The sequence below is a fragment of the Zalophus californianus genome, chromosome 5 (assembly GCF_009762305.2).
Source record: "Zalophus californianus isolate mZalCal1 chromosome 5, mZalCal1.pri.v2, whole genome shotgun sequence".
Classification (NCBI taxonomy): Eukaryota; Metazoa; Chordata; class Mammalia; order Carnivora; family Otariidae; genus Zalophus; species Zalophus californianus.
Genome location: NC_045599.1, coordinates 143240395 through 143254020, shown reverse-complemented (window position 1 = coordinate 143254020; position 13626 = coordinate 143240395). Strand labels below are relative to the sequence as shown.

Here is a 13626-nt window from a genome sequence, read left to right as displayed (position 1 = left end):
CAAAAAGGCTATTGATGAAGTGCAACCAAAAATGGGGGCACTAACTGCTAGGATAAATGAGGCAGAAGAGAGAATCAGCGATATAGAAGACCAAATGATGGAAAATAAAGAGGCTGAGAAAAAGAGAGAGAAACAACTACAGGATCACAAGGGTAGCATTCGAGACATAAGTGATACGGTAAGACGAAACAACATTAGACTAATTGGGATCCCAGAAGAAGAAGAAAGAGAGAGAGGGGCAGAAGGTATATTGGAGCAAATTATAGCAGAGAACTTCCCTAATGTGAGGAAGGAAACAGGCATCAAAATCCAGGAGGCACAGAGAACCCCTCTCAAAATCAATAAAAATAGGTCAACACCCCAACATCTAATAGTAAAACTTACGCGTCTCAGAGACAAAGAGAAAATCCTGAAAGCAGCTCGGGAGAAGAGATCTGTAACCTACAATGGTAGAAATATTAGATTGGCAACAGACCTATCCACAGAGACCTGGCAGGCCAGAAAGGACTGGCATGATATCTTCAGAGCACTAAACGAGAAAAATATGCAACCAAGAATACTATATCCAGCTAGGCTCTCATTCAAAATTGAAGGAGAGATAAAAAGCTTCCAGGACAAACAAAAACTAAAGGAATTTGCAAACACGAAACCAGCCCTCCAAAAAATATTGAAAGGGGTCCTCTAAGCAAAGAGAGAGCCTAAAAGCAGCATAGATCAGAAAGGAACAGAGACAATATACAGTAACAGTCACCTTACAGGCAATACAATGGCACTAAATTCATACCTTTCAATAGTTATCCTGAATGTAAATGGGCTAAATGCCCCAATCAAAAGACACAGGCTATCAAATTGGATTAAAAAACAAGACCCATCGATATGCTGTCTGCAAGAGACTCATTTTAGACCCAAAGACACCCCCAGATTGAAAGTGAGGGGGTGGAAAACCATTTACCATGCTAATGGACACCAAAAGAAAGCTGGGGTGGCAATCCTTATATCAGACAAATTAGATTTTAAACCAAAGACTGTAATAAGAGATGAGGAAGGACACTATATCCTACTTAAAGGGTCTATCCAACAAGAAGATCTAACAATTGTAAATATCTATGCCCCGAACATGGGAGCAGCCAATTATATAAGGCAATTAATAACAAAAGCGAAGAAACACATTGACAACAATACAATAATAGTGGGGGACTTTAACACCCCCCTGACTGAAATGGACAGATCATCTAAGCAAAAGATCAACAAGGAAATAAAGACTTTAAATGACACACTGGACCAAATGGACTTCACAGACATATTCAGAACATTCCATCCCAAAGCAACGGAATACACATTCTTCTCTAGTGCCCATGGAACATTCTTCAGAATTGATCACATCCTAGGTCACAAATCAGGTCTCAAGCGGTACCAAAAGACTGGGATCATTCCCTGCACATTTTCAGACCACAATGCTTTGAAACTAGAACTCAATCACAAGAGGAAAGTCGGAAAGAACTCAAATACATGGAGGCTAAAGAGCATCCTACTAAAGAAGGAATGGGTCAACCAGGAAATTAAAGAAGAATTAAAAAAATTCATGGAAACCAATGAAAATGAAAACACAACAGTTCAAAATCTTTGGGATACAGCAAAGGCAGTCCTGAGAGGAAAGTAAATAGCAATACAAGCCTTTCTCAAGAAACGAGAAAGGTCTCAAATACACAACCTAACCCTACACCTAAAGGAGCTGGAGAAAGAACAGCAAATAAAGCCTAAACCCAGCAGGAGAAGAGAAATAATAAAGATCAGAGCAGAAATCAATGAACTAGAAACCAAAAGAACAGTAGAACAGATCAACGAAACTAGGAGCTGGTTCTTTGAAAGAATTAACAAGATTGATAAACCCCTGGCCAGATTGATCAAAAAGAAAAGAGAAAGGACCCAAACCAACAAAATCATGAATGAAAGAGGAGAGATCACAACCAACACCAAAGAAATACAAACAATTATAGGAACATATTATGAGCAACTCTATGCCAGCAAATTAGATAACCTGGAAGAAATGGGTGCATTCCTAGAGATGTATCAACTACCAAAACTGAACCAGGAAGAAATAGAAAACCTGAACAGACCTATAACCACTAAGGAAATTGAAGAAGTCATCAAAAATCTCCCAACAAACAAAAGCCCAGGGCCACATGGCTTCCCAGGGGAATTCTATCAGACATTTAAAGAAGAATTAATACCTATTCTCCTGAAACTGTTCCAAAAAATAGAAATGGAAGGAAAACTTCCAAACTCATTTTATGAGGCCACCATTACCTTGATCCCAAAACCAGACAAAGACCCCATCAAAAAGGAGAATTACAGACCAATATCCTTGAGGAACATGGATGCAAAAATTCTCACCAAAATACTAGCCAATAGGATCCAACAATACATTAAAAGGATTATTCACCCCGACCAAGTGGGATTTATCCCTGAGCTGCAAGGCTGGTTCAACATCCGTAAATCAATCAACGTGATACAATACATGAACAAAAGAAAGAACAAGAATCATATGATCCTCTCAATAGATGCAGAAAAAGCATTTGACAAAGTACAACATCCTTTCTTGATCAAAACTCTTCAGAGTATAGGGATAGAGGGTACATACCTCAACATCATAAAAGCCATCTATGAAAAACCTACAGCGAATATCATTCTCAACGGGGAAAAGCTGAGAGCTTTCCCCCTAAGGTCAGGAACGCGGCAGGGATGTCCACTATCACCACTGCTATTCAACATAGTATTAGAAGTCCTAGCCACAGCCTTCAGACAACAAAAAGAAATCAAAGGCATCCAAATCGGCAAAGAGGAAGTCAAACTCTCACTCTTTGCAGATGATATGATACTGTATGTGGAAAACCCAAAAGACTCCACCCCAAAACTGCTAGAACTCATACAGGAATCCAGTAAAGTAGCAGGATATAAAATCAATGCACAGAAATCAGTGGCATTCCTATACACCAACAACAAGACAGAAGAGACACAAATCAAGGAGTCGATCCCATTTACAATTGCACCCAAAACCATAAGATACCTAGGAATAAATTTAACCAAAGAGGCAAAGGATCTGTACTCAGAAAACTATAAAATACTCCTGAAAGAAATTGAAGAAGACACAAAGAAATGGAAAAACGTTCCATGCTCACGGATTGGAAGAACAAACATTGTGAAGATGTCAATGCTACCTAGAGCAATCTACACATTTAATGCAATCCCCATCAAAATACCATCCACTTTTTTCAAAGAAAGGGAACAAATAATCCTAAACTTTGTATAGAACCAGAAGAGACCCCGAATAGCCAGAGGAATATTGAAAAAGAAAAGCCAAGCTGGTGGCATCACAATTCTGGACTTCCAGCTGTATTACAAAGCTGTCATCATCAAGACAGTATGGTACTGGCACAAAAACAGGCACATCGATCAATGGAACAGAATCGAGAGCCCAGAAATAGACCCCCAACCCTATGGTCAACTCATCTTTGACAAAGCAGGAAAGAATGTCCAATGAAAAAAAGACAGTCTCTTCAACAAATAGTGTTGGGAAAATTGGACAGCCACATGCAGAAGAATGAAACTGGACCATTTCCTTACACCACACACAAAAATAGACTCCAAATGGTTGAAAGACCTAAACGTGAGACAGGAGTCCATCAAAATCCTAAAGGAGAACACAGGCAGCAACCTCTTTGACCTCAGCCACAGCAACTTCTTCCTAGAATCATCGCCAAAGGCAAGGGAAGCAAGGGCAGAAATGAACTATTGGGATTTCATCAAGATAAAAAGCTTTTGCACAGCAAAAGAAACAGTCCACAAAACCAAAAGACAACCGACAGAATGGGAGAAAATATTTGCAAATGACATATCAGGTAAAGGGCTAGTATCCAAAATCTATAAAGAACTTATCAAACTCAACACCCAAAGAACAAATGATCCAATCTAGAAATGGGCAGGAGACATGAACAAACATTTTTCCAAAGAAGACATCCAAATGGCCAACAGACACATGAAAAAGTGCTCAACATCGCTCGGCATCAGGGAAATCCAAATCAAAACCTCAATGAGATACCACCTCACACCAGTCAGAATGGCTAAAATGAACAAGTCAGGAAACGACAGATGTTGGCGGGGATGCGGAGAAAGGGGAACCCTCCTACACTGTTGGTGGGAATGCAGGCTGGTGCAGCCACTCTGGAAAACAGTATGGAGGTTCCTCAAACAGTTGAAAATAGAGCTACCATATGATCCAGCAATTGCACTACTGGGTATTTACCCCAAAGATACAAATGTAGGGATCCGAAGGGGTATGTGCACCCCGATGTTTATAGCAGCAATGTCCCCAATAGCCAAACTGTGGAAAGAGCCAAGATGTCCATCGACAGATGAATGGATAAAGAAGATGTGGTATATATACACAATGGAATATTATGCAGCCATCAAAAGGAATGAGATCTTGCCATTTGCAACGACATGGATGGAACTGGAGGGTGTTATGCTGAGTGAAATAAGTCAATCAGAGAAAGAGATGTATCATATGACCTCACTGATATGAGGAATTCTTAATCTCAGGAAACAAACTGAGTGTTGCTGGAGTGATGGAGGGTGGGAGGGATGGGGTGGCTGGGTGATAGACATTGGGGAGGGTATGTGCTATGGTGAGCGCTGTGATTTGTGCAAGACAGTTGAATCACAGATCTGTACCTCTGAAACAAATAATGCAACATATGTTTAAAAAAAAAAGAAAAAGAAGAAGATAGCAGGAGGGGAAGAATGAAGGGGAGTCAGTTGGAGGGGGAGACGAACTATGAGAGACATTGGACTCTGAAAAACAAACTGAGGGTTCTAGAGGGGAGGGGGTGGGGGGATGGGTTAGCCTGGTGATGGGTAGTAAAGAGGGCACATTCTGCGTGGAGCACTGGGTGTTATGCACAAAGAATGAATCATGGAACACTACATGAAGAACTAATGATGTAATGTATGGTGATTAACATAATAATAAAAACTTTAAAATAAAAAAATAAATTAAATAAATAAATAAATAATAAAATAAAATAAAAAAATAATATCCCCTAAAGTAAACAGTACAATTTAAAGCAATTTGGAATTATGAAAGCAATCTGTGTACTAAATAGCAGGTAAATGACCAAACACTACAATGGGACAAGAGTTACAGAAAAAAAGAAAGTTATCTCTGAAGGAAAACAGAACTACTATTTGCTTTTTTTTTTTTTAAGATTTTATTTGTTTACTTAGAGAGAGAGAGCACAAGCAGAGGGGAGGAGCCGAGGGAGAAGCTCACTACCCACTGAGCAGGGAGCCCCACGTGGGGCTTGATCCCAGGATCCTGGGATCACGACCTGAACGGAAGGCAGACACAGATGCTTAACCAACTGAGCCACACAGGCACCCCTGCTACTTGCTTTTCATTCAGGATTTTAAAACAGAAAACCTATTTTGGGATAAGGTTTTAGGTGTAAGCTCATTTGTATGGCTGATTTAAACATGGTTCTGTTGAACTATGACTTTAAGTCCTCCAATCTATAAGAAGATAGTTCCTTTTATAATTGATAATAAGGAGCAAAATTAATCAAAATCATTTTGTCTATAAGCATTTTCCCATCAAAGGGATTATCTCAACACACACACACACACACACACACACACACACACACACACACACACACACAGGTAAACATTTGTGTTATATACTAAGGCTGCCATGTAAATTCTTTATATAAACTGTGATAATATAAAAATGATCCCCAAAGTGAGTAAACAAGTACAGTGGTAATGCAGGACAATTTCAGGAAACATATTATTTATTAATTAAGTGATCAAAAATTAAGTGGCGCAACAAAGATGCAAATGACAACTAAAATGATGTGTGTACCTAAACTGCATCTGTAACTATGGTTTTGAAATCAGTAAAAGGAAGCAGATGAGCTTTTCAGAGTTCTCAGTTCTAAGGGATCACCCAGGCTCTCATTCCCAAAGGTTACTTCTCTTCTACACCTTACACTGGTAGTTAAAATAAAAAGATTAAACAATATAATCTAGATTTATTTTTTCTCCATACCAGTGAGCTGGTGATAACAACATCTATTTAAGGGTCTTCATTAAATTATTTTTCCTGTTGGTTCCACCGAGTTTGGGTGGAACACCCAAAGGTGTTTACAGGTGTTTACACCACCAAAGGAAATCACACACCTGTTTGTTCATCTGGGATTTTGAACAAGGTGACCCCTGAGGCTTTGTGTTGTGTGGCCAATAGAAGCTTGTTAATCTAGATTCATGTTTTTCTCCTAATAGTATATAGCTGTCTTTGAGTTTCTGTCTTATTCTCTAAGATGAAGGTAAGAGTGAACCTAAGAAATTTGTTTTGTTCTTTTTTAAAGGATAGTTGCTGAAGAACTACTGGTTTGCTGCCTGTTTAAAATCGTCTTGATACCTTGCCTTCTGGTGACAACAGCAGGCTGCCTACATCTACTCACAGGTACATCAGGTCAACAACTGAATATGACCTTGATATGACCTTGAACAGCTCACACATTTAAAATGACTGCTTTGGAGCACAGAGAAAATATAAAGTCATTAAAAATCTGCCTTCCCTGCATTCCCATGCTCTGGGGCTTGCATTTGCTTCTGAAAGCAAACAAACCTGAGGGGCCAGCAGGCTGTACAGCCGGGCACTGACGAGACCGGATCTCATGTGATAACAAGGGTCCTCACTGCCAGTATCTCCAAGACACTGGACAGCTGGTGAATTTATGCATTCAAAGAAGAATGGCCTTTCCCGAGCCACCTTTCACAAGAAGAATTGACAGATCAGTGAAGGTTGAATTCATCCTGACTGTAGGAGAACCCACCCTTTGCTTCAGCTTGATGTGTAAGGGAATTCCTTAGAAGCTTTCTAATAGCAGCTTCTCACTGGTGGGGTCTTCCCTGCTTCCAATACCCACCCTTGGCTCAATAGCATTTTATATTGATGGAGTATTCACAATACTCACCTAAGAAGAGATCATAGAAAGATGGCATTGTCACAGAAGTCAAAGAAACACTTTTTGAATCTGTAGGCTCTATTCAAATGAGTTACCCAATTTCCAGAAAGCCCCAGAGATCAGCTCAGACCCACCTGCCACCACCGAGGCTGAGATGATTCAGCAACACGAGCGAATTCAGGGGTGTGGTGGGAAGACGAGATGCTACAAAAGAAAAGGCTGCTTGCAGGAAATACATTCTGAAAAGCCTTCAAAATTAAGTCCAACAGCTCACTACTTGCGTTAGAGGAGAAAAATACAGGTTACATGTTGTATAATCATGTGGTTCAGGGTAAGAGGACCCTCTAATATTATAAGAGAGTGAGGGTCCCGTTCTTATGGCCATACTTTTCCTAAGAATTATCTACTGTGAGCCTGGAATGGATTCGGATCACGAGACAACAGTAAAGGAATAATTTTCTCAAGACACTCAAGGTACTTTTCCAGGGGGTAAGAAAAAGCCCAGCCTGGGATCCATATTGGCTTTTCAAGGCTGTTCAGTGTCTTTTCAAAGGAACTTAAAGCGCTCCTCGCTTCATCTTAAACTTCTAACAATTACGACTCCAGGGCTGGAGCTGTTTTGTTGCAAACAAAATCTGTCAGACCAAATTATTTCTTCCAAGGAAACGATATTCATCTCAGCTGAATGTGAGAAAACCAAAGACAAGGATATCTTTTCAAACTGCCATCAAGACCCCTTACCTCCCCGAAGCCAATGCCACAGGTGAAAGCTGAGCCTAACATACGGGTAACGGCCGCTGCCCCAAAGACTCTCAGGGATTCCCTGCTTGACACTGCATGCTGTGGATCAAGAATCCCAGTCCTTCCTGAACTAAGGATATGGCAGTGGTAGGCTTCCTCAACCAGCTTGACTCAGACTCCAAAAATAAACAAGCACACATTCTGAAGGCTGTTATTACTTCAGTAGCTAGTCTGCGGTAGGAACTCCAGCCTCAGTTCCTGCCATTCTGAGGTCACTAACTACGTGAATCTACAAAGTCAGATTTAATGCTTTTAGTGCAACTTCCAACCATAGGACTCTATGATTCATGCACTATAAACTAAAAAATAAAAAGAATATTCATAAAAAAGGAAACGAGAGAGGGGAAGAGGCAGCAAAGAAGCAAGAGAGAAACATATGGAGGGACTCAGAAGACCAAGCATGAAACATACAAAAAAAAAAAAAAAATCAAAATAATGAGAAGGACAGATTCCAAAGATTTTTCCAATAGTTTTAACCTAAATAAATCTTGAGGTCAGTGTAAAAGGGGGCTATAAAATAAACTAGACTCCTCATTGCTACTGAACCCAGGAGAAAATCAATAGCAACTCTTAAGAGTTCATGCAGTTCTACCAAAGCAGTCCTATTAAAATCCTCTAGACTTCTTTAAGATTCACATATTCTGTAGAAAAAATGCTGACTCAAAACAAGGTTTATAAATTATTGGCTATTTTTTTATTGATCATTAAGTTATTCCACCAAATAGAAGTAGAGAAAACAGATACATAACTAAGCCAGCAGCCTCCAGAAGGTGCTCCCCAAAGCTCCAGATCCACAAATATCTGTCTTGTCACAACATACATAGAGGTTTCTCATAGGCAACATTAAGGACTGAGAATGTTGTCTGTTAGCTGGTTTTAATCCTAGTGGTTTGAAGCCATGAGTTTTAATTTTATATTCCAAAAGCATAATAATGAATTGCATGGAAGAAAAACCTAGCTGTAGTCTAGAAACCTAAAAGTCAACAGGTGAACAGAACTCACGATCATGCAAACTCTTCAGAAAAATGAAGCAATATAAGACCAGAATAATGATGCTGAGCATGAGACTGATATTCTCATAGTTACATCATTAGTCTACACAAAATCAATGGATATATGTGATTTATGAGACAGATGCAACATAGAGGGTAATTGGTTAGTAATTACCCATGACACCTGGGAATTAACAATGGAAAAAAACACAGGAATAAAAGGAGGGCCTCAATCCTATTACAACTTTTATCATATTATTTTCATCAATGAAAGAATCACAACACAATGCCAAAAAGAGGTGGTCACACATCACTCACCTGCTTCTCTGTGCGGATGACTCTCCCCAGTAACTGATCTTCCAGACCTTTCATGGTGACAGTGAAGTCAATGATAGAGGTCCGAGCGCTTATTTCAGGGGTGTAGGCTGGATTGGGCAGTTTGGTGGTGATGTAGAGTCTGAAGCCATCCATCACATCTACTTCCTTATCACCAACTTTCACCTTTATTATAAAAATAAAGTCAAAAGTAATAAAAGAGACATATACCTTACTGTGTCCTTTTCTCCACAGGATCAAGCATTGCTTTAAAGAATTATACAACTGGAGATCTTTGTATACTGAAAAAGAAGTGGTCATTAGGCATTCAGAGGGCTTCAGACCACTAGGATGAAAGGAAGGAAGGTGGGTAGGAAGGAAGGGAGGGAGAGAGGGAGGGAGGAAGTTCAATATATGCCAGTATATACCATAAATGTAGAATTCAGCACCAAAATTGGTGTGATCATACCACAGAGGTGAGATGGATTACTCATCCAAAATTTGGCTCAGAGGTCAAGACTGATGACATCACGTAAGCACCAAAAGGGTATGAAAGGTTTATTACTCACATAATGAGCTTTCTGAGGAGATTAAAGTAGACCCCCAACCAGGTCCCAAAAATTGATTGAAAGGGTAGGGAAAAGCAGCTGTTGTAGGGTTTTATGGTGACTGGGGGTAGGGTTGGGATAAATGTTCCCACACAGGGCATGAACAGAGGATTGCATGGTTTGATTTTCCCACCAGTGTCAAAGGCAAGAGCCCCAGGTTTTCTTATCAGCTTGCCCAGATTTGGGACAGAAGGGGTGAGGGTCATAATGGGTTTTGAAAGATGTCTACAGTAACTCATCAAAATGGAGTCAGACTCTATCACACAAAAGAAGTAGGTTATTTCTAAAAGGACTGCTCTTGAAAATTTTAATTCCAACTCAGGAAGTGTAGAAGAGAAAAAACAAATGCCTCTTGCCACTGACTCAAATTTCAGTTGTGGCCTATTGAGAAAATTTCGTCTATGTCACATTTACCTGGCCTCGTTGATAATGGTTCCTCACGTAATTATCAGTAGGTTTAACCTACCTTAAAGGTAGACCCAGTCTTAATGAAGTTCCTCTCCAAAACATTATCCAGTGCTGGATCTAGTTCCTCCCCAACGTCTTCAATAAGCAAGGGCCTTCCAAGAGAAAGACTGTCCTCCAGATGGTTTCGGAAGTACTTGTGATTTAGAGATGTGATCTAGAAACAAGATCCAAAGGTTACTGTTGACAATATCACAATGCCATACACAGAGAGAATGGACATTAAATGGTGCCTGAGCATTCTGTCACGGGACACAAATACAGAGATTTTTAGTGAACCTTTTCTGGAACTCATACTTGGTGAGATTGTACAGAAAGCTTAAACTGTTTCCATCCATTGTACAGAAAGCTTAAACTGTTTCCTTAGCCAACTGTCATTCCCCAGTGCAACCTGTCTTCTCATCACCACCACTTTTGTGACAAATGATCATGGAATAACCATGAAGTGTCCTGGTAGAGGGCTACACACTTAGTGTGATAAACTCCACCCTGCTCCGTTCATCAAGGAGGGATTTAGGCTCTAACAGAGGAGAATCTGAAACCTTCAAAAGATGGCATTAGTAGAGATCCACACAAACGTAAATGTAATTTTTAGAAAAGATTTTAATATTAGAGTTTAGGCTTGCATCTGTTACTGCTCTATCTAGGATTACAGTCTCAACTATTTTCAAATATTTCTTGATTCTCGGACTCGTGTTCATCTGGGGCAATAAAACTTCACAGTAACATAAATATACTCAAACACAAATTACCTGGAGTTCATTCTGGCTTTCTTTATTTTTAATCCAGATCTTCCCTTGAGTTTGTGGATCAATTAACAAAGGATAGCGAGATGACTTTGTGACAATAATTCCATTCTGAATGGATAGGTCATCATTTGGCAGACCTTGGAGGTTCCATTCACTAATAGTAGGAGCATCAATCAACATCTCATTGAGATTTAGACTGTTTCCAAATGGGATTTCCCGGGCTTTCATTTCCTTTTGCCAGTCATGTAGCAGCAGATTGCGAAACTCTTGGTTAAATGGACCAGAATAAGATAGAAAAGCTGTAGCCAACAATACATCCCCTAAAACAGAAAACAAAACACCACTGAAATACTTTATAATCAGCCTTGTAATCGTGCAGAATATTAAACATTTTTAACAACCACTCTTAAACTAACTTCCAGAAACCAAACTGTAACCACATTGCTGTGTCTTGGTGAATAAGCAGTAGATCATTGTTAAACAGGGTCCAGATGGTCCACCAAGTAATACCTGTTAGTCGTCAACTAGGTTATTTTGACGCTTGTTGGATGTCGAGAGTATGATTTTGGAGCTTAAGAGATACAAAACCTGAGAAGACAGAGCCTCCATTCCAAGTGACCTGGATCAATACGACCATTTGCTCATAGAAGAATTCAAAGTGACCTGATAAGAGGTTTGAAGGTCATTAACACATCGAATAAGGGCTGAATAGATGCCAGACCAATATTCATCCTTCTGAAATATCTGGACACACACACACAGGAATTTGAAGTACTAGAGGTTTGGTTTGTATTCTGATAAAAGTTTCAGTTTGCTAACTCCCTAACAGAGTCAACACATAATCTGACTGATACAGGAATTTACATACCTACAAGTCTTTTTGTTTGTGCAGCAAACTCTTTACTTTGTTCTGTCCATCTTTCTTTTTCTCCCACCAAGCCACCGATCAGAGTGGAGGCAGTCTGCATCTTTCGTCTGCAACGCTCCGCATCTTCGAGCAATGTCTAAAAAAAGGCCAGAATCAGAAGAAAACTTTTGTTCAGAAAAATACAGCCTCTGGCTCAAGAATATAATTTTAAACCATTATATATTATCTGCCCTTCTAAGACCTGTGAGCCACTTATCCCATAGGAAGCATAAGATTCAATTCCTGTGTGCCTGGGTTAGCCAAAGCCCAGCTCTTAAACCTTCACATGGGGTCCTGAGCCCATGGGTCAGCGTCTCCCCAGGTGTTAATAACTAAGAGATAATAAAAATTTTCTTCATTCATGACTTCCCTATGAAGAAAAACACAGATAAACTACAAGCATACTTACTAATATATAGCACAAAAAAGGTAAAACGATACATATCCCTACTTGAAAATCAGGAATATTTTTCCTGTTAAAGTTCTAGCATCATTACTGCTTGATCTAAGTGCACATCTTCTTTGACTTGAGGTGAAACTTTAGATTATCTTCAGATTGTGCTCTTCTGAGGCTCACTCACATTTCCCAGTGACACCTGACTCAGCAGGTCCCTCTCTGGTGCTCTGGGTATCAGTAAAAGACCTTGAACCAGACTTCCACACGCTTTTGCCACTCAATACTCCATTCTTAAAAACAAATGGTCCTCTTTCTCCTTAAGACAACTGCTAATTCTACTTGTAAAAACATATATGTATGAAATAATAGTGGGGACAGATAAAGATCTAGCTACAAGACCAGTCATTGGAAGTTCACTTATAACATGTGTATGTTACACATAATATATAATTGTTATATTTGCTAAATGTCTAGTAATAGAGAAATATTTAAATGAATTATGGTGTACCCATGAATAAGACTACTCTGAAGCCATTAAAAATTATCTTATAAAAATTTTTATAACCAAGAAAAGATTCATGATATATTTCTACGTTAAAAATTCAATTTATAAACAGTATATATTGAATTATGTTATATATTCAAATGTTATATTTTACATATATTTTTAAATGTATGTAAATCAAGGAATGTGTTCAGATAGGAAACGAAAAAGAGCAAATATTTTTAGTGTTCATTTCCAGGATTCTCTATGTGTATTTTCCATAAGGAGCATGAGTTGCTTTTGTAATAATAACACAATACAGTGTTTTTTAAAAGCAAGATATTTATTCTAGTTTGTTCTCTGGGACTCTATTCTACTCTATTTTCCTTTCCCTGCAGAGTTAATGTAGGAAACCTAAAAGCCCAGCTGAGGTGTACCACATCTATATTGCCCATATTATTTGTTTGTTTCTCCCCAAGAAGAAAGATGCCAACTGGGAAGTGTGATCCTACAAATCATTTATGTCTGCCTACCTCTGAAACAAACTTTTCATGTAAAAGATATTTTCTTTTAAATTAAGTTGTCGTCCCAAAATTCCCCATCCCCACTCCCAATTGGCCAAATAAGGAAATGGCCAGGGCCCCCCCTCTGGCTTTTTTTTTCCTGGGAACCCATGCCCCTTTAGGGGATGGAAATAGCGAGAAGGGGAGAGGAGCAGACGTCGGAGAGCACAGGAGCCAGAAGCAGCTCTTCCTCTGAGCCCGGCTGGGGCAGTGAGCGGACTTCCCCGGGTTCCTCAGGCAGGGCCCCGGTCCACCCTCTATGGGTGCTCCCAGAGGGTAACTAGCCGTCCAGAAGGCCTAGGGAAGTAGGTCCCACA

General features: G+C 39.5%; 1 protein-coding gene across 1 annotated transcript in view; it reads right to left on the bottom strand.

Annotated features, from left to right (window-relative positions):
• DNAH5 (dynein axonemal heavy chain 5) overlaps positions 1-13626 on the bottom strand; it is a 263927-nt gene that overhangs the window by 39657 nt on the left and 210644 nt on the right. The window contains exons 62-65 of the mRNA XM_027606690.2: positions 11827-11962; positions 10962-11278; positions 10211-10366; positions 9140-9322 (exon numbers count right to left, since the gene is read on the bottom strand). Coding sequence (XP_027462491.2) covers positions 9140-9322; positions 10211-10366; positions 10962-11278; positions 11827-11962 — 792 coding nt within the window. The remainder of the gene's footprint in view (positions 1-9139; positions 9323-10210; positions 10367-10961; positions 11279-11826; positions 11963-13626) is intronic.